This window comes from Carassius carassius, chromosome 17 (genome assembly GCF_963082965.1).
Source record: "Carassius carassius chromosome 17, fCarCar2.1, whole genome shotgun sequence".
Classification (NCBI taxonomy): Eukaryota; Metazoa; Chordata; class Actinopteri; order Cypriniformes; family Cyprinidae; genus Carassius; species Carassius carassius.
Genome location: NC_081771.1, coordinates 9,919,198 through 9,944,145, shown reverse-complemented (window position 1 = coordinate 9,944,145; position 24,948 = coordinate 9,919,198). Strand labels below are relative to the sequence as shown.

The 24,948-nt window shown below is 37.0% G+C and overlaps 2 protein-coding genes across 3 annotated transcripts; both read right to left on the bottom strand.

Moving 5' to 3' along the window:
- Positions 1 to 355: 355 nt before the first annotated feature.
- larp4ab (La ribonucleoprotein 4Ab) lies at positions 356 to 21,198 on the bottom strand. Of its 2 annotated transcripts, none has more exons than XM_059570804.1 (16): positions 20,789 to 21,198; positions 15,779 to 15,920; positions 15,197 to 15,310; positions 15,009 to 15,099; positions 11,489 to 11,625; positions 11,301 to 11,404; positions 10,759 to 10,869; positions 10,229 to 10,282; positions 9,605 to 9,805; positions 6,948 to 7,051; positions 5,070 to 5,261; positions 4,685 to 4,733; positions 4,396 to 4,575; positions 4,175 to 4,299; positions 3,617 to 3,797; positions 356 to 3,493 (listed from the first exon to the last, which is right to left on the bottom strand). In XM_059570804.1, exons 1-16 carry the CDS (start codon positions 20,891 to 20,893, stop codon positions 3,116 to 3,118), a joined length of 2,268 nt encoding a protein of 755 aa, XP_059426787.1. In that variant the 5' UTR covers positions 20,894 to 21,198; the 3' UTR covers positions 356 to 3,115. The 2 variants fall into 2 exon arrangements, with proteins under 2 accessions (XP_059426787.1, XP_059426788.1); XM_059570805.1 differs by lacking the exon at positions 20,789 to 21,198 and adding an exon at positions 17,566 to 17,795.
- Positions 21,199 to 22,623: 1,425 nt separating this feature from the next.
- On the bottom strand, positions 22,624 to 24,467 carry LOC132160503 (prefoldin subunit 5-like). Its single transcript, XM_059570175.1, has 6 exons — positions 24,363 to 24,467; positions 23,685 to 23,787; positions 23,530 to 23,561; positions 23,294 to 23,368; positions 23,108 to 23,213; positions 22,624 to 23,020 (listed from the first exon to the last, which is right to left on the bottom strand). The coding sequence occupies exons 1-6, from the start codon at positions 24,426 to 24,428 to the stop codon at positions 22,941 to 22,943; spliced, it is 462 nt and encodes a 153-aa protein (XP_059426158.1). The 5' UTR covers positions 24,429 to 24,467; the 3' UTR covers positions 22,624 to 22,940.
- Positions 24,468 to 24,948: the final 481 nt, after the last annotated feature.

Below are 24,948 nucleotides of genomic sequence, written 5' to 3'. Positions count from 1 at the left end.
TACGTAACAGTTTGGAGCCATGATGAAAAATCCGGGTGCTCTAGTTTACGCATCTCTGTGTTGCACATCACCGTCAAATTAAAACAGGTATATTACTGAAGGAAAAAAAAAATACTCCCCACCTTAATTTTTTTTTAAATTAATGAAAAAATATTTTTTCGATCAATTTGCATTCAAGTAAATACAATTTTGCAACTTGACAGGTAAAGAAAGTCACAAGGGTTTTATAATACAAATTATTTATTACTCCTATTGTGTGTTGAAACAATCAGGATCATTTAATATCTGGTTAATAATTAAAATAAATTGCGATTCTTTTTTCATTCTACAGGATGTTCAAGAATAAAAATCAAGCGCAGATTAAAATCATTTATTTTTTTCTTTCATTTTCTTTCTTTTTTTCATTGAACATCTACAATACCATCCAAAACATTTCACTCAGCAGTTGCTATATCTATCCCCCTATACAAGTAAAATGAATAGGTCAATACTTGGTTTTCCTTTCCTTTTTTTGTTGGCTAAAGACTTGCTACTCGTAACTGCACCATTTCATGTCTAAAAAGCTTACAGCCTATACAGGTTATGAGATTAGCAAACATACATAATACATTTCATTTCATCAACTAGTTATGAATCAAATCCATTAATTCAGATAAAATAATAAAAAATTAAAATAAAACCAGGTCCACTGATTTTTTTTCTAATTTTAGTGGCACAGTTTCAAAATAGTTTGCGCCAATGGATAATAATCGCCAAATATAGAAAACAAAAATCTGAAAACATCTCAAACTAATTAGGGCAAGAAACACACATTAGGGCAAGAAAGTTAAAAGAAACAGACAATTAAAAAAAAAAAATGCTGATGCATGAACTTTCCCTCCATCCTTTCGTCTGAAACAGTCAAATAGAAAGTAGGGGATTTTGAGAAATTGTTCATAGGAGACCTTTATAAGGTTCTACACACAAAGTTTCATAAAACTAAAACATAAATTGTTCAACTCACTAATCAACAATCATAATTTTTATCACTCACTCATTCAACGGTGGCCCTGCCCATGGCAGAATAAGAGAGGAGTGAGAGAGGATCTACTGCATTTAAACAGCACTTCCTGAGATTGTCTCTCTGCTGATTTGACTTTGGTCTGGATCTGTGCACAGCCCATCCATACATGTGATTGAGACGAAAAGGAGGGGAGGAAAAACAAATTGAGAAGAGAATCATGCATTACAGTGTCATGGATTAAACATTTTTTTAAAACGTTCAAATATACATTAACTAAAACTTAAGACCCCTAAAACAGTTTAATGTGGTTACTGAATTTAAAAAGCTACAATTACAAAAAAAAAAAACTGCAGTAAGCATTGGTCAAAATTAGCAGTCATACACATCACTGATTTCCTCTGAGGTCCTGAGTTCCCTCTCTTTTACCAAAGTGGACATGAGATGGATGACGGGTACACTATGAGTGCTGTAGCAGGTATATTACATGGAATCATACCTGAAATGTATAGGCATAAACACAAGCATCACATACAGATTATCATTAAACAAACATACAAAGAAAAACAGACGGACTCAATAACACAGACGACATGAACAGCGATTCTGAAGCAGCACACTAACTCTGAGAGCATAAAATCCAACCTGATTATTGTCACCAGCATCTACAGCAGATGAAGTAAAAAATAAATAAAAAAAATAAAACTGAAATTGTCAAAAGCAGACACTACAAACAATCTGATCACTAGAAAACACTAACAAGACTTGCACTCCCAAGGGACAGGAGGGCAAACTCTGGTTTTGCTCATCTACACAAAGGATTTCTATTCATTCTTTCAATAAAGCAGCTTGATCTTTCGGTTACTGACAGACCCAGCCTTCAGAAACACTGGACATCACATGACATTTTACAAAAAGACACACCAACTCAAAAATCACCTGGAATATACACCGCAACGTCCAAATCTTCTTTCAATGGATGTCTAGTTCGATTTCATCTTTTCTTCATGAAAACTTCTTGTTCATTCTCTCAGTTTCCTTCAAACCTACACATTGCCCTATTCTTTTGTCTGAACAACGTACACACATTTGTTTTCCAGGTTTAGACTGGGGTGAGAATCTATAGGCACCGCATAATTTAGTTTTGATTCAGTCATGAAGCAATTACAACACAATGGCATAATGTGCACAACTGATTTGCTTTACAAATCATGTGATGCCCTTAATACCTGCCTGAGAGCTTTTTAAATGACATGCCAAATATCAACAAGTTTCCACCATGTTTAGGTTAATACATTTTTAGGAAGAAAAAAAAATTCAGACTGCTCATATTAAATTAATTTTAAGAATTAATGATAATGGAGATATGACTCACTTTTCTCCAAATCTCAATTTTAAAATTTCCTGGTGTTCCAAGATTGTGGGAACCTTGTATCAATATCTTGTTTCATCTTTTCACCACATTTCAAATAAATTAAACAACAAACAGTTCTGATTCACTGTGCATCGATCATTTTTAAAAGCATCACATCTGAATCAAATTGTTCCCCCAGCCCCTTTTAGGACTGGTGCAAACATAGGAAGCAATAAAAAAAAAAAAACACACATGCCTCATGGACTGGTGGGGTGTTGCCATGCTGTCTTGGTGTGATCTGTTGCATATGGAGAACATTTGCTGGCTTAATTTCTAACCAACTATCATTTAAAGATAACATCATATGCATTAAAAAAAAAAAAAAAGTACAGCATTGTTCACTAGTGCCAGGACCTTAAACACTCCAAATAAAATCAAAACTCATTCACAAGCTAATTAACTGTTGTAAATCACAGATAACACAGGAAGCATAGCCTCCATTTCTCCTTTCAAGTATAAGAGGTTTTTCATCTTAAATTCCTAGATTTCTTCTGTATTTTTAAGGAACAACTTCCCAGATATCACAGTCATTTGGAAAGTAGAGGGTCCTTTGACAACACAGTGTGACAGTCCAGTTTTCATATGTAGATTTATATATAGATATTTATATATAGATTTATATACTCTTAAATTTCATATATATAAGTTGTGTATTTAAGCATACACACAAGTGTGCACGTGTTTTGTGGGCATACGAGGCATTACTTTGGTGATCTGGGTGGGATGTTTTGTTCTTTTCCACTGCGTCTGTTATACCCCATCTGTGGAGAAGAGCGCCGACCCTGTAGAGGGCGTCTCTGTTGCTCTCTGAGTTTAAAACCTGATCCTCTGGGGCCGTTACCACGTTGGTGGCCAGTCTGCTCTCTGGACGTCCGACTCTCGTTTCCTTTCTCCAGTTTCTCACCAGGACTGCAGCGGGATGAGGCTGGGCCTTCCGCTTTGTTGACACGAAGTTCACGTAGTGGTTGGTTTGTGGTGGGAGAAGGAGTGGGACTGGGGCTGGGCGGGGCAGCTGGTGCAGGGGGAGGGTCTTTGGGTGGCCTCTGACACACCTCCGCATAGCTCAGCTTCCGAGGCTCCTGAGGGGGGAGTCCAAAAAATAAATAAATAAAAACCTTCAAGTTAACAGACATCACCATTCCGACCTTCAGATGTGAACGAGTAATAGGATGATTTACAATTTAACACATGAATGCATTTACCTGGACAGCTGCACTTGTTAGGACAGGTGGTGTAGATGCAGTGCATGAAGTGCTTGACTGGCTGGGTGAAGGTTGGGGGGCAGAAATGGGCTGGACGTGCTTTGTAATCACCAATTCAAGGTCCGGAGGCGTGTCAGAGACATGGACCTCTTTCTCAGCTCTCTTCACTTGATTTGACGTACTGTAGAGAAAAATGGGATTTGAATCAACCTGCTTCTTTTTGAACAACGTTTCAATTATATTTTTTAAATGCATTAATTTGAATCAAATTATATTGATATGTATAGCAAAAAAAGTGTTAAATTTTTCGGATATTTAAAAACGCATTAATAACCAATAAATAGGTATTACAATAATTATAAATTAAAATTAAATACATTTTATAATAAAATTTTAATTATATTAATTAATTGTATTAAATTAATTATAATAAAATTCACAATTCACTAATTAAAACCAAGAAAAATAGTATTAGTAAAAAAATTCTTCAATGAAAATGAGATTCTTTAACTTAAATTCTTCAAAATATAAGATCCTACTGTACATGCATGTGTGTACCTAGTGGAAGGTGTGTCCTGTTTTGTGGCAGGAAGCTTTGGTGCTGGAGTAGAGGGTCCAGTCGATTGAGCTTCCACTGGACATGTCCCAGGATCTTGACTGACATCTTGCTTACTTGTTTCCGGCTTAACAAACGGAAAAATGGTAACTTGATGAGATTCTCTGTGTAATAGCAGAACAAATGTAAATGAGAATAAATGGTTACAAGAAATAGTTCTTACTGCCTTGTCCCTGCTGATGCCCTTAACTACATCTGCCATGCGATTTTCCAACACCGACTCCGTTTGTATGGTCACACCTGGCAGCCGACTCGGGACACCTCCTGGCAATGGCGGGAAGTTAGTGGTTGCGAGGTCAAACTTAGGGGGTGGAGCTTTCACTTCTGATTCAGGATTTGGCCTCTGTGAAAAATAAAACTCAAATGAAATGAGAAACACAAATAATGGAGCACGAATGGGTAATAAAAATGAGGTACTTCAGAGAGCCATGTAATAAACATTTAGGACTTACGGTTCTTTCATCATCTCTTCTCCTCCTCATGCCACGATAGCTTCCTCTCCTAGACACATCACAAGTTGTTAAATACAATCCTATCAGCAAACCTGCCACCATTCACTGAACACGCTCAACAGATGACCCTCAGATCTCATAATCTTACCGCTCACTGGGACAGGAGTGACAGAGACTTGGAGGAGAGAGAGAGAAAGCAAAAGAAGAGGAAGGAGAAGTGATCAGAGAGAAGATAAAGAACTCAAAGCCTTCCCATCAACCCCTGCTTCCCTCTATGCGCTTAGTGGATCATCACTGGGTCAAAACAACCAAATCTGCTGCTTCGTTAAATTCATTTAAAAAAAAAAAAAAAAAAAAAAAAAAAAAAAAAAAAAAAAAAACAGACCTGGCCCGGCTACTGGTGCCGAGGTCTAAGTGTTGGTTCTCTCTGGGGGAAGCTGGCGGTTCAGAGAGTGGGGTGAGGGTGGAGGCAGTGGTGTCTGAAGTAGGCATGCATGGAGGCTGGGGACTACCGGTACCAGACGAAGTCTCTGTCAGCTGACACACGTCAGCACGAGGCTGTGGCTTTACATGATTCCTGCACAGAACACAAAAATCAGGTGACTGCATGTAACCAGCCTCCAAAGCAACGCTGAGTAAACAACTGTGGAACAGATCGTTTGTCCAGCTGGGCTTTAAGGGTGGTCTCTCTGGCTGTGAACAACAAGCATCACAAATGGAGGTGATATACATAGCGACAAGAAAAATGCCTATTTGGTTGAGAAGATCCTGAACAGCAACACCATTTTCATTTTTTTTGCAGATGTTCTCCTCATTAGCAGCATAGAAAAACTAAACCAGCAGGTGAACCAACAAGTAAATATAATTCTGCCTGTGTAAGCCCTTCATTCCAAACTTGCATAATGCTTTTAAAAATTTTATTTATAAATTTTTTTTAAAGCACACAAGAGAAAATCTATATTTATAAAAAAATTAAAAAAAAAAACGGTGCATGAACTTTCCCTCCATCCTTTCGTCTGAAACAATCAAATAGAAATTATTCATAGAAGACCTTTAGAATGTTTAAAGAAAAAATATTGTACAACTGACCTGAAAGATTGATTCTAAAGTCAAATATTATTCTAACATGGTAAATATTACCAGCACTTGTTACAACTGCCCCTGATCTTCCTTGGTGTAATATACCGTACTTATTTCCCTGCTGCCAAAATTATGCAGGTCTCATTTGTCATTAAACCTATTTTGGGAATAAATGCGCCACTGGCCAACTTGTCCTTTAGATCTCATATCAAGGCAAACCCATATGCAGATTTTAATAATTCATGTACTTTCCCAAGACGCCATCAGGAACCTCTCATACACGTAGAGCAACAAATGATACATGCAAGGACAGGGTCACATGACAGATCTGATGACACTGCACAGACATTCATTCACAGTGAAAGGAATCATGCATCAAGATGCAGCTTTAGCTGAGTCATGATGGCAAATAACTATGGAGTGCTTACTGATAGTTGAATAGCACTAAATGTTCTGGTTATATTTGAAGCGATGTGATACAGCCAAGCCCTTAGCTATAATGTTAGTCTAACGTAAGCCCAAACATTTTAATCACCCCCGGGGCAGTTTTGGCAATCTAATTTTTTAAAGCAGTTTTCATGGTACATGAACATGCAAAAGATGATCATTTAAAATGAAGAAATGCTCCAGTAAAAGCAGAACATATCTACCTGAAGGCATTGATTACATTCTTTCTGGAATAAAGTGGAAGTCTAGAAAGTAAAGGAACAAAGTCATTGTGACTCCAGTGCATCATGAGTGGAAATAAATGTAGGTAAACCGCAACAAATTTCTCAATTGAACAAAAAGTACAGCAAATTAAATTGAAAAGGATGCACAATAACTGAGGAACAATTGTAATTTGCTGAAGTATTAGAAATAATTTGCACAGTTACCAGAATGGTTTTATCAATGTATAGCTTAAAATGTAAGCCACTTTGGACAAAAATGTCTGCAAGGTCTGGTTTTATATCCAATTCATTTGGCAAACATATCTAAAATGGGGCAAAGCAAGTTAATGTCTACAAAATGGTTCTACCATGACCTTCATAAAGTCTGTTTTTTTTTTTTTTAAACCAGCACCTGGGATATAAACTTTCAATGGTTGAAGAAACAATCTATTAAGTTTTTGGCAGAGAAGAAACGGAACAGACTAAAAAAAAAAAAAATTTCCTCAAACAAAATGTAGGTTTCAGGGTCTTACCGGTTGCGGGGGTAGTTGCGCGTAAGGCTGATTGGAGAGGAGCCAGTTTTGTAGTTTCCTGCTGTGCCAAAGCCATTAACAAATGTGCTGTTGGGAAATGGAGCCTGCAAGATGAATCAACAGCCGAGATTAACCCACACATTTGCAAAACTACTACAAATTGAATTCACATTTTTGTGACATGATCAAAGCACCACTTTACATTGTGAGATGCTAAATGAACCAAATAACTGTTGGCATGGTAAACCATTTGAAAATGCCCTGCAGCGCTGCCTGATTACAAACTACAAGACCCACTGTGACTCCGTCAGCTTACCTTCAGCCTTCATGACTGCAATACAAAAAGTAACGAAACAAAAGGCTAACATGAAAGATACTTTATTTGACAAGTCACTTTCAAAGTTACTTTAAAATGAACTGCTACAATTCTCATTTATTGCAAATAGTAAAAGTGACCCTCAGATCTCATAATCTCAACGCTCACTGGGACAGGAGTGACAGAGACTTGAGGAAGAGAAAGAAGAAGAGGAAGAGAAAGAAGAAAAGGAGAAGAAAGTAAAGGAGAAGAAAAAGAACTCCCAAAATCTTCTGACCACTCCCTGCTTCCCTCTATGCGCTTAGTTTATCATCACTGGGTCAAAACTTCCAGATTCCATCTTTACCAAACAGCTAAATTTAGGTTTTTATTTGTATTTTATTTTTTAGCAAGGACGTGTTAAATTCATGAAGTGACAGTAAAGACTTACATCGTTACAAAATGTGTATTTCAAATAAATACTGTTTTTTATAAATTCAGAGAAAACCATTATACATGCTCAATTTTATGTATCACCATTTTAACTAGAGGTCGGCTGATAGTGAATTTTGCCAATACCAATAGCTAGGTTGGCCCACACTCGCCAAAAGCGATGAATTAACTGACAGTTTTTAAAATGGATACTGAACAAAAAAAAAAAACTAAAAAGAGTGCTTTATTTGTAAAAAAAAAAAAAAAAAAAACTACTGACCCATACTAGTAGTAATAATAATAATAATAATAATAATAAAAGTAATAATAAATACCGCACTCTAATAGGGCCCTATGAAATCAGTTTTCCCCCCTAAATTCAATTAAATGTTTTCCAAATTCCATTATTTCTATTTTAATTTTTCTGGATTCAGTTTTTTCCATTTTAATTCTTCTCCACTCCTTTTTAATAGTTAAAAGTTTATTAATCAAAAAGCAAGTCTAATTAAAATCATGAAACTTATACATTTTCACATCAATTTAATAAAACTTTAACAAAAATTACATGTTTGGGGCCCTATGAAACGTTTTATTTTTTCTCACCACATCCAATTATTTGAACGCATAAAACAACTTGATTTTTTCTCAATTTTTTTCCCCCTCAAAAATTCTGTGTATTTAAATTTGATTGTTATCAAATCAAGGCATGAAACATTAATTTAATTTATCTTTTAATTACTGAAAATTAAGCATACTTTTTTGGCAAACACAATTTACTATTAAAATTTAAACATGGAAGAAATGTGTGATTATTCCTTAAAAATAATGTTACATTTTAGTAGTAGGCTATGTACATTTTACTAAAAAAAATTGACTTCAAAACAAACCAGAGTTTTATTTTGACAGGTTGCCAAGAATACCTTTACAATTCTGTACTTGTGATATGATGCTTTTGCTCAAATGAAACTGTCATGAATGCTCATGAAGTGACTCTCAGAGCAGCTCTGGGGATATAGTTTGTCTGTTTCGTCCTCACTTAGTGAAACGGCAGACACTGAAATCACCGCGAGTGTCACAGCGTTTGACAAATTCTGTGACATTCCGTGCTAAACCGTAAATTCTGTTTTTATGAATGGATTTTACGATTCAGTCCACATTTTCCGCATTGTTGAAAACATAGGGCCCTACAATTATACCAGCAAAATGTTATACTCACACGTAAGCTGGTTCTATTCTTGAACACTTGATGATCTAATCAAAATAAAAGAGCAGTGCTGAGTCTAGGAGAACTCACTTGTATCACACACACTCCCGACGCATAGCGTTCAACTTGAGCAGTGGTCTTAAACGGTTTATTCACCAAATGGACACAAGTTTACTTTTAAGAATGAACAATGAGATATAGACAAGTTTGAAGTTCAGCGTTTAAAAATGGAGCAAACGGAAGAGCAATCTAAATTATAGCTCTATAAATGAAGCATACAGACTTTATTAGAGCAACAGAAAGACAAACGTTTCATTATGTACATTAACAACGATTCTGGCGAATATTAATTTAATATAACGTTCAGTGTGCAGCATCACGTGTCTAAACAAATTGCATGTGCTGTCAGTTATTTTAACCACTAGAGCCGCTCTCGTACAGTATAATGAAAACAGAGCCTTCTCAGCTGCTCCAGCAACGGACGCAACCCGGAAAACTATCGGCATGTATTCTTGTCGATAACCGATTGTTCCAGCAATTAACTATCAGTGCTGATTAATCAGCAAAACATACATCGGTCAACCTCTAATTTTAACGGTGATAAGACTTGTTTCTTGAGCACCGAATCAGCACAATAGAACAGGTGGAAGTGTTATATGGGGGATTCTCACCAAATCCTTTGATTAATTTTTAACACACCAACATATTTCAAGATTAAGTTCTTACCAGTGGTGTTTCAAAGTAAGGTGTCGGTGAGGGGGCCCATGTCTGCGGCAGGAGGCTATAGAGAGGATACTGCTGTGGAGGTTGGTACACCTGCTGCAGGTAAACTGGAGACGAGTACTGTGATTGAGTGGAGTAAACCCCAGAGTCAACGGCCCCATAACCGTTCTTAGCAAAAAACGTGTTTATGGCCTTGATTCGAGCCTGACAACACAAAGAGACACCTGTTAATAAAACCAGAACATCTAAAAGATCATTGATTATAGGTTACACTCAGTTGTGAAACTAAAGGAAGACCACAAATGATAAGTCAGTGTTTACATAAATAAAACAGTACATGCACAGTACAAGACAAAAACAGCCTGGTTTATGAATTACGTAATCCTATACACTGTCTGTGGGGTCTTTCCTATTGGTTATATATTGATGGGATAACAAATCACTGATTGGTTGAAAGAACAGAGATCAGAGTTGAGTACTTCAGAGAATCCTGTTAATCATCACCGCATTGGTAGTGGTCAAGGTTACACTAGCTGTATTTGAAGTGTTGGCCAGGAATGCACACATTCAGAGTGCTTAAATTGCAGCGGACCTAACAGGAGAGATGGCAGCACAATGGGCACTCACCATAATTGGTTTGCCCTGAAAGGTTTTGACTTCCTCACGCAAGTATCTGTAGGCCTGTAAAACAATGTGACCAGAAAAAAATAATAATTGCATTTAATAAACACAGAAAAGCAAAAAAACTTTAGGCATCATTAATGCAATAACAGCAGAGTAAATGTGTTTATTAGTGCATCAGACAATTATTGCAGCAGTTACAAGGTTTTATTATTGCAGCAGTTACAAGGTTTTAACCCTTTCAAATTAAGCATCTTTCAAATGGCGCAATTAATATAAAACACAAAGGGAAATTACCATATTTAATGAATAATTATAATGGCAAACAGAAAGTTACCCATAATACAGATTAAGTCATAAGCCACATTACAGGAAATAAATTCAGGCAATTATTACTCCCATCATATGATCTAAATAAAAACAAGTCTAAAAAAACAATATGGTGGCACACCATCCTCACATATGATTTTTACCAAATATTTATACATACGTCTATTCCATGAGAAAGGACTTATGTGTGCATTTGTCAATAATACCTGCTGAGCATCAGTGTCAGACTGGAATGTGATGTACCAGTTGTTATTGTGCGCAAACTCCACACTGATAACCTTCGGACATTTTTCACTTTTAAACAGGGCCTCCACCTCCTGACAGAGACACAAAAGCATAAGTCAGCAAATCAAGAGTAAGTGAAAACTACTGACAAACAAGAGGCCAGATATCCCTCAGATCTCATAATCTCACGGTCATTAGGGCAAAATCCACTGTACTGAGAGACAGAAAGGGGGGAGGGGGGGGAGAGAGAGGGAGAGACAGAAAGGGGGGAGGGGGGGGAGAGAGAGAGAGAGAGGGAGGGGGGGGGGGAGAGAGAGAGAGAGAGAGAGAGAGAGAGAGAGAGAGAGAGAGAGAGAGAGAGAGAGAGAGAGAGAGAGAGAGAAAGAAAAATAATATTTCTCAACAGCAGCAATGGTTCTGGATCCTTCCAAGCGCGATACTGATCATCATCGGGGTAACCACATTAATGATAACGAAGCTCTACCATATACAGCCACAAGAGAACCATAAGGTGTGCACTCACCTCTACAGGCGTGGTCTCAGGTACCTCTCTGAGGATGATGATGCATCGCTTGTGGTTTGGCCGTACCTTCTCACCCTTTTCATCCACCTGCACCATGGGACAGGCTAAGGAGGACAGAAAATAAGGAATTAAAGCATTGCAAGGCATGAACAAACTTTGAAACTGTGGTCAGGTTTTGTTTGTTTTACCTCTTAGCACCTCTAGTATCAGGTCCATATCACTAGTCAGCTGTTTGACCCCCTCCATGCTTGCAATAGTCCAAATAGGGACAAACTGATCACTGTCCATCTGAGACATCAAGTAAAGGTCCTTGGAGAGATTCTCTCTGTAGGAAACAAGTGTAATGAACAGATGTTGAACACTTGCAGTGATGTTCACTGCAGAGTCAGTGTGCATAAGAATTTCAATGGATAAAATTTTTGGGTCCCACTTTATATTAAGTGGCCTTAACTACTACGTACTTCCATTTAAATTAATCATTTGGTACAGTGTACACTGTTTTTACACTACCTTTAAAATAACCATGCAATTACATCTGTAATTAATTTCTGTAAAAATAATTACACTGTTCACCCATCCCTGACACCTAACCGCACCTCAATAGCAGCAAAAGTGATTTGCAATACAATATAAACACAGTAAGTGCATTGAACTTATCTTTTGATCCAAGTACATCGTAGTTAAGGTCACCTAATATAAAGTGGGACCTATCTTTGAATACTTATTAGGTGTATACAGTGGGAAAACAGAAGTCTGCTTTGCTGACTAAAAGCCTCCAATGCGAGAGTTGCAAATTCCATTGATGGAGTAATGAATACTTTCACAACACTAAAGGACTTGTTTGCTTAAGTTTACACATGCAAATATCAAAATAAAAAGACCAGAGAACTACAGTTACTTCAAATGATATTTGAATTTCGCAAAAAAAAAAAAGTTCACAATAAAACCTAATTTGGTCACTTTCTGTGATTCTCCACGTCATATTTGAAGATGCAAGCAAAAAATAATTAATGAATGAATAAGGGGCCGTTCACATAACGAGCATAAAAACACATGGAAAACGCTAGGCGCGACGCTTTCTCCTTTCCAAAGCGCTCGGGCAGAAGCGCTCCTGAGGCGTCTGTCGTTGCTAAGCAACAATGATGCGCTCTCTCCATTAAGACGTGGAAATTTCAGCAAAGGATAAATGGATTTGCAGCAAAAAAAAAAAAAAAAAAAATCGCTTTCAGTAGCTCTGCTACTAAATTTAATGGCAATCCATATACAGCTATGATCAGCTGTTCCTTCATCTTGGCTGAGCTTTCAACGTTGTTACGGGAAAGGATGAAGCTGAATGTTTAGTTCTTGTCACATGACCTGCGGTGCGCTTGCGGCATTCTGAAAAGTTTAGATGTTTTTAACTCGATGTGGTGCGGACGCGCCTGGAAAAAACGGGCGCGTTGCACCGCGACCGCGTTGCTTTTATTATGAGCACGCATACCGCGCGCCTACATTGGAAATAACGAACTTGAGCGGGCAAAAGACGCGATATGTGAACGGCCCCCAAGAACTGCGGTCTTCTACAGTACTTCAAATATGCCGTGGAGAATCACAGAAAGTGACCGAATTCAAGAACATTGTTGCGGCATCTCTCAAGCAACGAATAAACACCGCTAACTTGGAGAATGCAGTGAAAACTCCTCTTCTCGCGTCTGCCCTAGACCCTCGGCACAAACATCTCAGGTTTCTCGATGAAAACATGAGAGAAGTAAGAAAAAACTTTTTTGAACATTAATCAGAACATTTTCCTTGATGCGAGTGGTGCGGATGCAGCCGCCACCAACGATGAAGAGGATGCAATGCCCACTCGTCGGAAAAGGCTGAGCCAGTTCTTCAGCGATGATTACAGAGAGTCCAGCCGAGACGAGTGGGAACAGTTCTTGCTGGAGCCATGTATTCCACCAGATGAGGATCCCATTCAGTGTTGAAACGAAAACACTAAGCGCTTCATAAAACTTATTCGCTTAGCACACTGTTATTTGTGAGTCCCGACAACGTCTGTGCCATCAGAGCGCGTTTTCTCCGCGACCGGCCTTATTGTTAACAGACTAAGGAGCCGACTTTCCCCCGATCATGTTTACATGCCCGTGTTTCTTAACAAGAACATGTAAAACAATAGAAAAAAAAAAAAAAAAAAGATTTGCGGACAGTTTAAAAGTTAAGTGTAGGCTACGTTCTACAATAGCCTAATTGCTGCAGGCTGCTTCACGTTTTTTTTTTCCCTTTCACTTTTTTTGTGTTTTTTTTTTGCTTTTAATCTGTACTTTTGTTTGTTTGCATTCATTGTTAAAGGTTTTCAGCTACAAAACACGATGTGTAATGTTCAAGCTTATTGTGTGTAAGCTTGTTCAAAATGACTGAAACAAATGTTGCTGAAAAATAACATCTGTCTCATTAAACTTAATTTAAATAAATTAATATTCGAATATTCGTTTTTTGTGAGCTCAAATATTTGAATGGGATATTTGCAGAAAACGCCCATCCCTACTAAAAATACCAAAACTAACAGGGGACAAATAAATAGAAATGACTGATATTTGGAACAATTATCACTAACAGTCCATCCAACAAGTCATTGAGTCTAATTATTGGTCAACCACTGATTAGAACCAAAAAAATAAAAATAAATTATTAACTCCACAATGGGTTATTGAACAATTGCTGACTTTCATATTAGTCACATGACTAGTGTGCCGATAAGTTTTTCTGTTTGGCTGATGTGGTCGAAGCAGGACTTTTATTTTGACAGCACTGAGAGTAGGCAGCGGACACGCTCTATCTTGTTCATCATCGTCATTAACAGTTCTGTCTAATATGGATAGAGGTCTGTCTAATAATCAGATAGAATGGTTAAAGGAATTAATAATGTATACAGAAAGTATTACTATCGCTTTTATATTAGGCCTATTAGTAATAGAAAGGCAAACATTATAATACTTTCACGTTTGCCGTCAGCATTAAGCAAAAACGCATTTATATAATTTAAACAAATCTTTGAATGACTAATTAACATTTAATTTCACAAACCTTGCAAACTTAGTCGAATCCAGCTGTGAGATATTGTGAAGTGTGCATTTTTATCCAGCATGATCACGTGTTCTCTGTGTGATGGTCAGTCTGTGAGAATTGAATGCTTTAAACTATTAACTCGTGATTTCAAATTATGCTGCGCTTTATGCATTTGCCCACTGTCATATTCATTTTGTTTTCACTGTGTGCTGTACATGTGTTTCTTTTACACATTTTTTTAATCCATTGTTAAATTATTTTAAATCTTAAATATTGATGTTTAAAATTATAACAGCAAGTAGTTATATATAAAAAATAAAATAAAAAAAACAAGACATTCAATATTTTGGTGAGCTATTTTTTTCTTTTATTTTTTTTTTAGGCGTCACAATTTCAAATTAAACTGTCCTTATTAGGCAACCGACAATTACAAAACTGCCAAAAAAAATGGCTTCAATCGGATCATCTACATCAAATCACTTCCAATATTGTAGGTCCATTATGACATTGCATTTAATTAGTGAATGAGAATTTATCAAGCAAGAGTAAATACACACTGCTCTACTGTGCAGATGATTATGATTTTCCATTCATCTCTTAAACATTTATGTAATATGGGGAAGCAGGTGTTAGCATGTCTGGGCGTAAAGTGGGAGTTACCTTGAGAAGCAAAATTCCAGCTGCTTCTTCAGTGACTCCTTCAGACTCTCTTCAGACAGGAGGGGCTGCTCCTCGACTGTCTCACTCTCCGCTGAACACAAAAAATGCACACCCCAATGACTATCAGCCAGTAAGCAGCATTGGAATGGAGTAGAACTGAAGTGTGACAGTGGGTGTATGTGACAGACCTGGTTCATAGAGTGGGTAAGCCAGTTCTGCAGACTCCATGCCATTCAACATGCTGTTCTCCATAGGAGGGGCTGACTCAGAGTCACCATAGCCAACACCATACTCACTGAAACCTACAGAGAAGAAACATAGTAGTAAATGCGTTTGAAAGCTTACTGATCACTTATCGTGTAAGAACAGCGATAGGCCATTTAACCCTCAGATCTCATAATCTCACGGTCATTAGGGCAGACACACTCTACTGAGAGAACAAGCAAGAAATTGAGCTTGAGAATTAGAGAGAGACAGAAAAAGAACAGAATGGAGAGAGTGAGATAGAGGAGAAATGGGAATGAAAAATCTCTACAGTGAGAATGGTTCTGGGTCCTTCCAAGCGCGATACTGATCATCACTGGGTTTTAGCTAATTTTAACATAACACTACAAAATGGTTGTAGCTGCCAACAATACTTGCAATAAATCTAGCCATTTCCCCGAGTAGATGAACTAGTGTGTAGAAATAAAAATCTCTATAGTTCTCCACAACTCAAATTTTCCCACATTTATTTACAGTACTAAACAAATGGCAATCAAGATACATACCTTCTGACTCCTCAGTGGAAACAGTATCTGTTTGTGGCCAATGACACGTCTCTGTGGCTGCCTCTGGAGCCTGGGTGGTTGGTGCAGACACTTCCTGCCACACTTTAGCATTGGGATTCAGACCGGCCCCCTTGGTGGTCACCTTGAAAACAAGGTTAAACAAATTCTGGGTTAATACAGTACAAATTATTTTACAGTTAGATTTACACATCAAAATAGAATAAAATCAGAAGAAATGTCAACTGTAGCTTAATTTAAACTAAACTATAATACTATTAAGTAAAAAATTGCTTATTTAACTACCCAATATCATACATAAGAAATAGACAGCAATCTATCATAGCACATATTAATCAAAGTTCATGTTTAATGAAAAGGCAACAATGTAGTTAGGCGTCTGTGTATTAGGCAAATAGTTATCCACCCTGTTTCACAGTATGGTGGGAGTGTAACTACAAAAAAGGGAGAGAAAAAAATCCTGAAAAACTTGCGTTCAGAATAGACATTAAAAGCATATACTTAAAGCTTGCTAGTCACAGCTGTTGAACAATCACTAATAAAGGACAAAACTGCAAACACTTTGGTAACAACTTTGCAAGAATCTGACTTGAATCTCAATTCACAACATGTTAAGTGATTACAAAAAAGATAACATTCCTCTCAATATCATCTTGCATTACCAAAAATGCAACAGTGGGCTACAATGATCAATGGGTTTCTTTATTAGTAACTATGGAGCCCATTCTGGAATACATAGATAAAATATTGTAAATGATTTGACAATTGCATTTTTGCAACGTTTTTCCAAACATTCACTCAGAAAAAAAAAACGATTTAAAACTACTTTTATAGTCATTTTTACTGGAGGGGGGGTCTCAATGGTTAACATTCAAAGTTTCACATGACACGCTGAGGCACATATTTACAACACCGCTTCCACTTTGCAGTAAAGTAAGAGTCGAAATGTGTAAAATATAAATTATATTTAATTTTATCAAATGAAACTACAGTCACAACCTTGGTGAAGGACGTCTGAAGAGCAAGGAATACAAACACCACAGGACAGGCACTAACCAATAACACACTTGACGAGTTTAAAAACCAGAATTGTGCACAACTTCTCCCTCTGACTTCTCTTTACAATACTGCGCTCGATCAGGGACGAACCTCATTCACAAGACCTATTAACAGTTACTTACCCGACGCGACACTACAGGCACACAGACAGGAGGTTTTAAATAGTCAGCCTTTCACCCATTTAATCTGATTAGCCACTCTGATAAACCAGAGCGAGAGTTTAGAGCAAAGCGCTACAAACCTGCACCTGAAACGCAGCCTGGTTAACCTGACTAGCGCTTTATTGGATTTGGACGGGTTAAAGTTATTTTTGAACTAAAGGATAAATTAAAAGAGGAGACAATTCGTCGATACCTTCAGTAACTTGACGCGGTCTTCGCTTTAGTTTTTATCCGCACTGATAAAAGTTACGTATTTTGCGCAAATAAGACTCTTGCTAAATAGCTAACGTTAGCATTTGTTGCGCGCACGTGGATCTTTCGCTGTCGACGGTCAGTTCGCGTTCACATAAATACACTCTTACATAGCAGCTTAACTAATCTTGCGTATCGCTAACTACTCATTTTGAAGTAAATGAAATTATGACTGCACTACAAAAGCACAAAAAAGTATTATCCTTATTGAACTCATGGCGGGCGCCATCGAGCTGAACCCACGCCGCAGGTCTGAAGAACCTTCGCGGTCGCCAGAGAATGGCCTAATTAACTCACCTCCACAAACAACAGCATGGTCTTCTCCTCCGACAACGTTATCACTCGCTAGATATCCAGGTGGCGAATTAACCTAGCTCACAATAACCGCGGCACCGGTTCCCACCTCTTTCCGTTTAAAGCAAAAGTGCAAATTCACAGCCAAAGAGTTTCGCGGCCACTCATCATCTGCATCAATCCCCTTTGCTCTGCGTAAGCATCTACACGGCGCTTACCGAGTCTGATTGGCCGTGCACTAGTCTTTCATTGCCTCTTTTGTGATCACGTGCAGCAGCACGCTTTGAATATTTCCCGCCCACCGGTATGGGATTGGTGCGTGCTGGTATACGTCATAACGAATCTCCGTATGATTGGAGCGGGTTAACGTCTGTCAAACCTCTGTTCAAGTTACCGGAACTATAACCTCTGCCACCGAGATCATTGCTGAGCACGTGGCGACCGCTGAAACAAATGCAGTACAGGCCTGACAAAAAAAATGAATGAATTAATTGATAAATGTAGTTAAAATTAACAATTTCCAAATAACGTTACATTCCCAAACAATTAAACGGGCTTTAAGGATGAAATTTGTGTTGTTGTATGACACGGTGACTAATAGTGTCACGTAGCACCGAATAGTTCTAGGGACGCCCAATCGCAGATCACGGACAATCTGGAGGTTGGATCTCAATGTAAATTCAATGATGAAGACTAAAACCGAGCCTGCACCCCGATGTGCGTATTATCCATCCTTAATTCTATGTGATATTAGTAATTTTCAATACTATTTAGGGCAGATAAGGTGGATAGTATGCACATTGGTAGGCATGGTAAGACTTGACAAAAACTGAAATTGCCATACAAAGTCATCTAGAACTTTCTAATAAGTGGTTTAATAGTCAGTCAGACAAAACATGTATGTATGGTATTTTACTCAAAACAATATTAAACAAACAATACTTCATGTTTATGTTATTATTTAGGAAAGTCCATAGAATCTTATAGCTTGTCGGAAACCAAAGTGAATTGTATTTTACTCTGAATTTACACAGGAAAGTTTAAAAACAGGTTCTCAAGCATGGGGCCAGAGCAAACATCTTAGGTAGCCTCGAAATTATATATTAAAAAAAGGGGGTAAAAGCATTTAAATAAGATAACACAACTAAGCAACAAGATATTTCTTGCTTTAATTCAAGAAATATCTTCCATTAAAGATATGCAAGATATTTAAAAAAAAAAACACTCAAATGTGATAGGTAAAGTTAGCCTTCTTTTAAAAGTATAATTTCTAGACCATGTAAATGAATAAAATTGTAAAATGTAAAGTCCATTTTTAATATTAATATACATTTTTCTAGTTTTGCCAAGCTCTGAAATATTTTTCAGGGTAGAAATTTTGAATACAAGCAGTTTTTAAAAATACTTATTATCCTTAATCTTTATCATGAACAACTAAACATTTACAACTGGACAACAGTATTAATGTGATCATGAATATGAAGTGTGTTGTGAGAATGTGACTCTTTAATGATGTTATTGTACAAACTTTAGTTAGGAATTATTTATCTTTCCTAGCAACTACTCAGCGACCACCTAGCAATTCCCCAAAAACATGCAGAGCACTCTATCAGCTGCATATATAAACAACTCTGAACACTTTAGCAATCGTCTAGCTAGGCAGGCCTACATTCCTTGAAATTTCAAATCTCGTTTCAAACTTAGTACATATTCAGTCTCAAAGCAATCTTTGAAAACTTCCTTTCATTCAAAGTTTGTTTTTGCTGTTTATAATTAATAGTAATTTCTATTAATTTCTAGTAATTTCCCGGCTGACATTCACTTTTTTATGCTGTCATTGTGGTAAGTGACAATTCAGATGACTGAATGCCATAATTAACAAAGTGGTGCATAGAGAGAGCACGAAAAAGAAAGAACGTAAACATGTTCAACTGGAAAAGTCATGGGGCCTTTAAATATTGTTGTGGACAATGGGGGGCCTTGGAGTCGAAATGCCTTTAAATGATTCCCACAGGTTATACTGATGTCTGCATAATTCTGAAAGATAGAGGGACTCCTGCAGAACAGACTTGGCACATCTAGGACAGAAACTGGAAACAAAACCTCAATTCGCTTCATATTGTTGCAAGTCCACATCTGACACAAATATCTTTTTAATATTATTACCACATTATTACCAATGAATAGCATCGCTGCATCATAATGGTGCTTTTATAGGTAAAATGGAGGGTTTTATGTAAAAGCTGACTTTCCTCACCATGTTAAAACATTCATTCCAATGACGAAGCCTGTTAAACCTCTTTAATACTCAACATATGACCACTTCCGTCATTCATATAGGCATGATACAAGAATCTAAGCCAATCTTTAACAGCAGTAGGCCTATGTGCCCGATTAAATGTGTGTCACAGCTAGAAAGTAAATCATGTTCAGATGGAAAAATATACTGCTTGATTTGTTAGACAAAAATATCAGCATTGCTTTATTTGACAACAATTTAATACATTTAATTTATAATCAGGTTTTAATTTTTTTTTAAATGCATTTTTTTATCAATATAGATTATTAAATGGAAATGCTTTTCTTTAACAATTATACCCAGTATTATTACTCAAGCAACATGAAACAAATAGTAAGCATGGTTAAAAAAAAAAAAATAATAATTATAACCCAAAGCAAGCTGTCACGTGGTCATGATGTACCGTGACGTGATGTAAGTTTAATTAATTTCCAAATGACATTAACTCGTAGTTTTAGAAAAGTAGTCAACTATTTAACCTGTGTCACGCGTCCTGAAGTCCTGAAATCATTGCACAGTTACAGCAGAGCTCCGCTGACATGAACACGTGCTGTGTAATTTATGCGCAGACGAAGCCTCGGTGGCAATATATTTAGTTTATGTTGCCTAGTTAAAACCGACTTAAAACCGACTAGCCAGACCCATCTAACTTAATATTTACAGTAACTAACAATTTCAGTGGATCGATACTTCATTTGCAAATGAACTGACATCTGGTTAGCGCGCAAGGACACATGTAACGTTAAGTTAGTTTGTCAACATATTGCAAGTACATACTGGTGCTTACCATTTCGCTAAACAGTAGTCTAAACACGTTTGTTCTAAATATGGACGTGCTGCCTCCATTAAACGAAACGTTACCACACGGTAACGTCGAGCTTAGGGGGAGGGTTAAGTGCCGATTCAGCACCAGAGGCCTGAGCTCACCATGCCGCCTTGGTCCTCGCCGGTTTTCTCCTCTTGATCTCGGGCGACTGATCCCGTCTCGACCTCCTCCTTCTGTTGCGCTTGGCTGCTGCTCTCCGAAGTCATCGGCCGCCTTTGGCTGTGCGATCCTCGCCCGATCCGCCGATCCGCCGCTCCTCTCCTCCTCTTGCCGGCTGAACGCAACAAGCGCTCGCTCTCGCTAGTTCGGGTCGGTTTGTCTTACCGTTTCAGAAACTCAACGAATGAAGGAAGGAAGAAAAAGGATAACTGACGTTTGCGAATCTATCTCCAGTAAGGGTCTACTTCATACACTATTAAGCCTTAATGGGCACCAGCGAACGTTTCTGTTAGGCAGACATTCACCGCCACCGTCCCGACAGACAATGCGAGCAGCAAGCAGCACCCCCTCGATCGCGCTCGCTCTTCCCTGGCAACAGAGCGCAACACGCGCTGCGCCGCATAGCGACAGACGCGCAGCGAAACCGCAGCCGGGCAACTGTCTGCGAACCATGACACAGCGAATAATACACATGTAATTACAGCAGTCCTCCATCTACTGATGACAGCTCTTTATTATTTTGGTGTCATTTGAGATTGATTAATGTTTACGCTCTTCATTATGAATTTTAAATGTTTTAGTGATGTACATATGTACGTATCTGCAATTTCAAACTATTTTCTATTTGAATATATTTTTTAAAAATGTAATTTATTCCTGTGATGCAAAGCTAAATTTTCAGCAGTCATTTCTCCAGTCTTCAGTGTCACATGATCCTTCAGAAATCATTCTAATATGCTAAGTTGATGCTTAGTTATTATTAGTAATGATTCTTATTATTATTAATGTTAAACAGTTTCTGCTGCTTAATATTTTGTGGAACTTTTTTTCGGGATTATCTGAGGAATAGAAAGTTCAAAAGAAGAGTGTTTATTTTAGATGAAATTTTTTGTAATGTTATGTTTTACTGTCATTTTTGTCCGATTGTTTGAACATTTGCTGAATAAAAGCATTACATTTACTTTTAGTCATTTAGCAGACGCTTTCATCCAAAGTGACATACAAATGAGGACAATAGAAGCAATCAAAACCAACAAAAGAGCAATAATATTTGCTAATTAATTTCTATTAAACACACACACAGAAACACAAACCCCAAAGATTTGAATGGTATTACATCATGGTGTCTGTTTAAGCAGCACAACTGTTTTCAACATTGATAACAAGTAATGCTTTTTGAGCAGCAAATCGGCATATTATAACGATTTTTGAAGGACAGTGTGACATTGAAAATTCAGCTCTGTATCACAGGAATAAATTACATTTAAAAATATATTACAATAGAAAACAGTTATTTTAAATTGTAATAATATTTTACAACATGTTTTTTATTTTATTTTGAGTACCTTGGTTAGCATAAGAGACTTAATTAAAATCTAAAATATTTCAAGATTGTAATTGTTTACAAACTTTCATCAAGTACTGTATGCGAGACACACACATAATTCTAGATAATTGTCTACAGAGATATACACAGAATAAGTCAATTTACGTAAATATAACAAATGATGTAGTGTCGGGTTTTAAATGTCAACTTTTAATTTTTTTTTAAGCATGGGTGGAAAATTGTACAAACATTTTACAGTAATAACTCATCTGCTTGGGACAACAAATCAAGCTTTTTTAAATTGTTTTAACACATGAAAATACTAGTAATGAAATGCAGATACTTGTACATTTCTGTACATTCGCTTTTAGAAAAGAAATAACTTTTTCTTAAGCTGATTTCAGCTGTAAATATTTGCATTCAAAATATTTGATGTATTTAAAAAAATCCACAGCAAATGTTTGCCACAAAGTAAATCTCCTCCAAAGACATTAATCCCAGTGCTGGGCGGCTTTGTGGATACAGCCAGGCTGTGCCCAATGCTTCAGTTGTTCAGTAAACATGAGAGTGAAGACATGCAACAGAAAAATTGATTAGTTGTTTTATACAGGCAAAGTGCTGGACTTCCTTCTCCTCCCCGAAGAGATGTGAACATATTGACATCAGAGCAGTGGTTCTCCATTTTAAGGAATCAGAATGGATCCATATAAAAATGTTGAACGCTCAAGATCTCCTCAGAATTTTCTGCCATGCTGCTTGAAAGCGGTTTAGGCTTTAGTGGTGCAAGACTGTGATGCCTGTTGGCTTTGCAGCTGCTGAAGCTTCATATTCATTACTTCCACGACAGCTGTTGGAGGCATGAAACTTGTATAAAATGCATTTATGATTTGTGCAGGGGTTTTGTAAAAAAAAAAAAAAATGTAAGTGAAATCACCTTGTTTCATAGCATGTTTTTCTTGAAGGGCAGGCTGAATTTTCTCAATTTGTTTTGTAAGGAAGTCAATTTTGCGCTTAAAGAACTCTTTGCCATCCTCGACATTCTGAAAAGACAAAAAAAATTGTGACACTTATTTGGAAATGTTTTAATACCTTTATACAGATGGGCAAAATCTTGGCTCACCTTCTCCACAAAATAACCTGTTCCGACATCCACTAAGACATGATCCACATCATTCAGTTTTCCAGGCACATACATCTTGCAATGTGTGTTAAGGAAACATCTTATCTGAGATTAATACAAATGAATTACATAAACACCAAACTGTCTGTGTGATTTTTTGTGGCTCTGGTGATGGATTGATACTTTCTGAGACAAAATTATTCAGTCATCACTCAGCTAAGCTGCTGAAAGGATACAGAACTGGTGAGTGGGACAAGGAGTTCTTTTCCTGAGGAGGGAAAAAAGGTTAAATGAATTCAGTGAACAGATTAGATTTTGCTAAAGATGTAACAGTGGAATAAATCAATTGATTTAAAATGAGTATCATATTAAGTATAGCAGTAATACTCACCTTTATTGCTTTTGTTAAGTACATTCAAACTGTCCTTGGCCTCCACATATTTAGTTTGGACGACTTTCAACTGGCCTATGGATGATGACAGGAACTCCGTTTCCTAGAAAACAAATTAATTTCATTATGTTTGTTGAACACGGCTTCATAATTCACAGTTTACTAGGGGGAAAAAAAAAAACAGAAAAAAAAAAAGTTTATTCTGTGCAGATTTGTCCCATCCTAGCAAAACAAAAAGTAATAAAACAAACAAAAAAATTGTTTATACTAAAATACACAAGAAATAATTTTGCTCATTAAATATTCGTAAAAAAAAGTTTAAAGGAAAATTTCAGCCAAAAAACGTAACTCTTAAATTACCGTACTTAAGGTAGAATGTTTTTATACAGCTGAATGACTTTCACCATTCAGTTTCGTTCCATACTATGCAAATGAATCGTGACTGTGGCTGTCATTCTGCATGTCATTTTGGGTTTCATGGAAGTCATACAGATTTATAAGAACAAGAATACTGAAATGTGGCTGAAGTATCGGTTTAATGGTGAATTACCAGCAGCACGCGCACAGACAGCATGACAGCCGCTGCGTGCCCTTCCCTAAACCACGAACTGATTAAATCAGCACATACTGCCTTACAAAATGAAATTAGGCAATTGTTACCTTTATAACACAATTTACCTGATCAAGTTGAGTTTTCAGACCTTCTAATTGAGGAAGAGATAATTCAGTTAGATTCACCGCCATGTTGACAATAGAATAGGGAGAGGAAAGCTTCCGGGTCAATCGGACACAACCGGAAGGTCTTTTAGCAACGGTTTTGTATTTCAACAAACATCATTCAACAACAGTATTTTAAAAACATGCAAAAAAATTAAATCATTCAGATACTCTGTAAAGCTCACAAATATTATTGATGGCTTTTGGTCTTTAATGTCAGTTAAAAGATTGGATTCCCCCTGTAACATCATACAGTGCAAGTATTTTACTTTTATGCACTTGGTATTTTGATAAAATGATATCTAGATTTTACAACAAAAGTAATGTGGCTTTTAAGTACACTTATTTACGGAAGCCCAAAATGTAAAGAGAGGTGAATCAAAGAAACCAAGGTCAATAATTGAAAAATATGAATTAGTTAAAATAATCTAAATAAACTTCGAAGTAATATTTTTCTTGTTCTTGACATACTGAAGACACAGGCTTCATTGTTTAGTTGTTGCTACTGGAACAGCCTGTCAGTTTATATATGACTGATGAAATAACC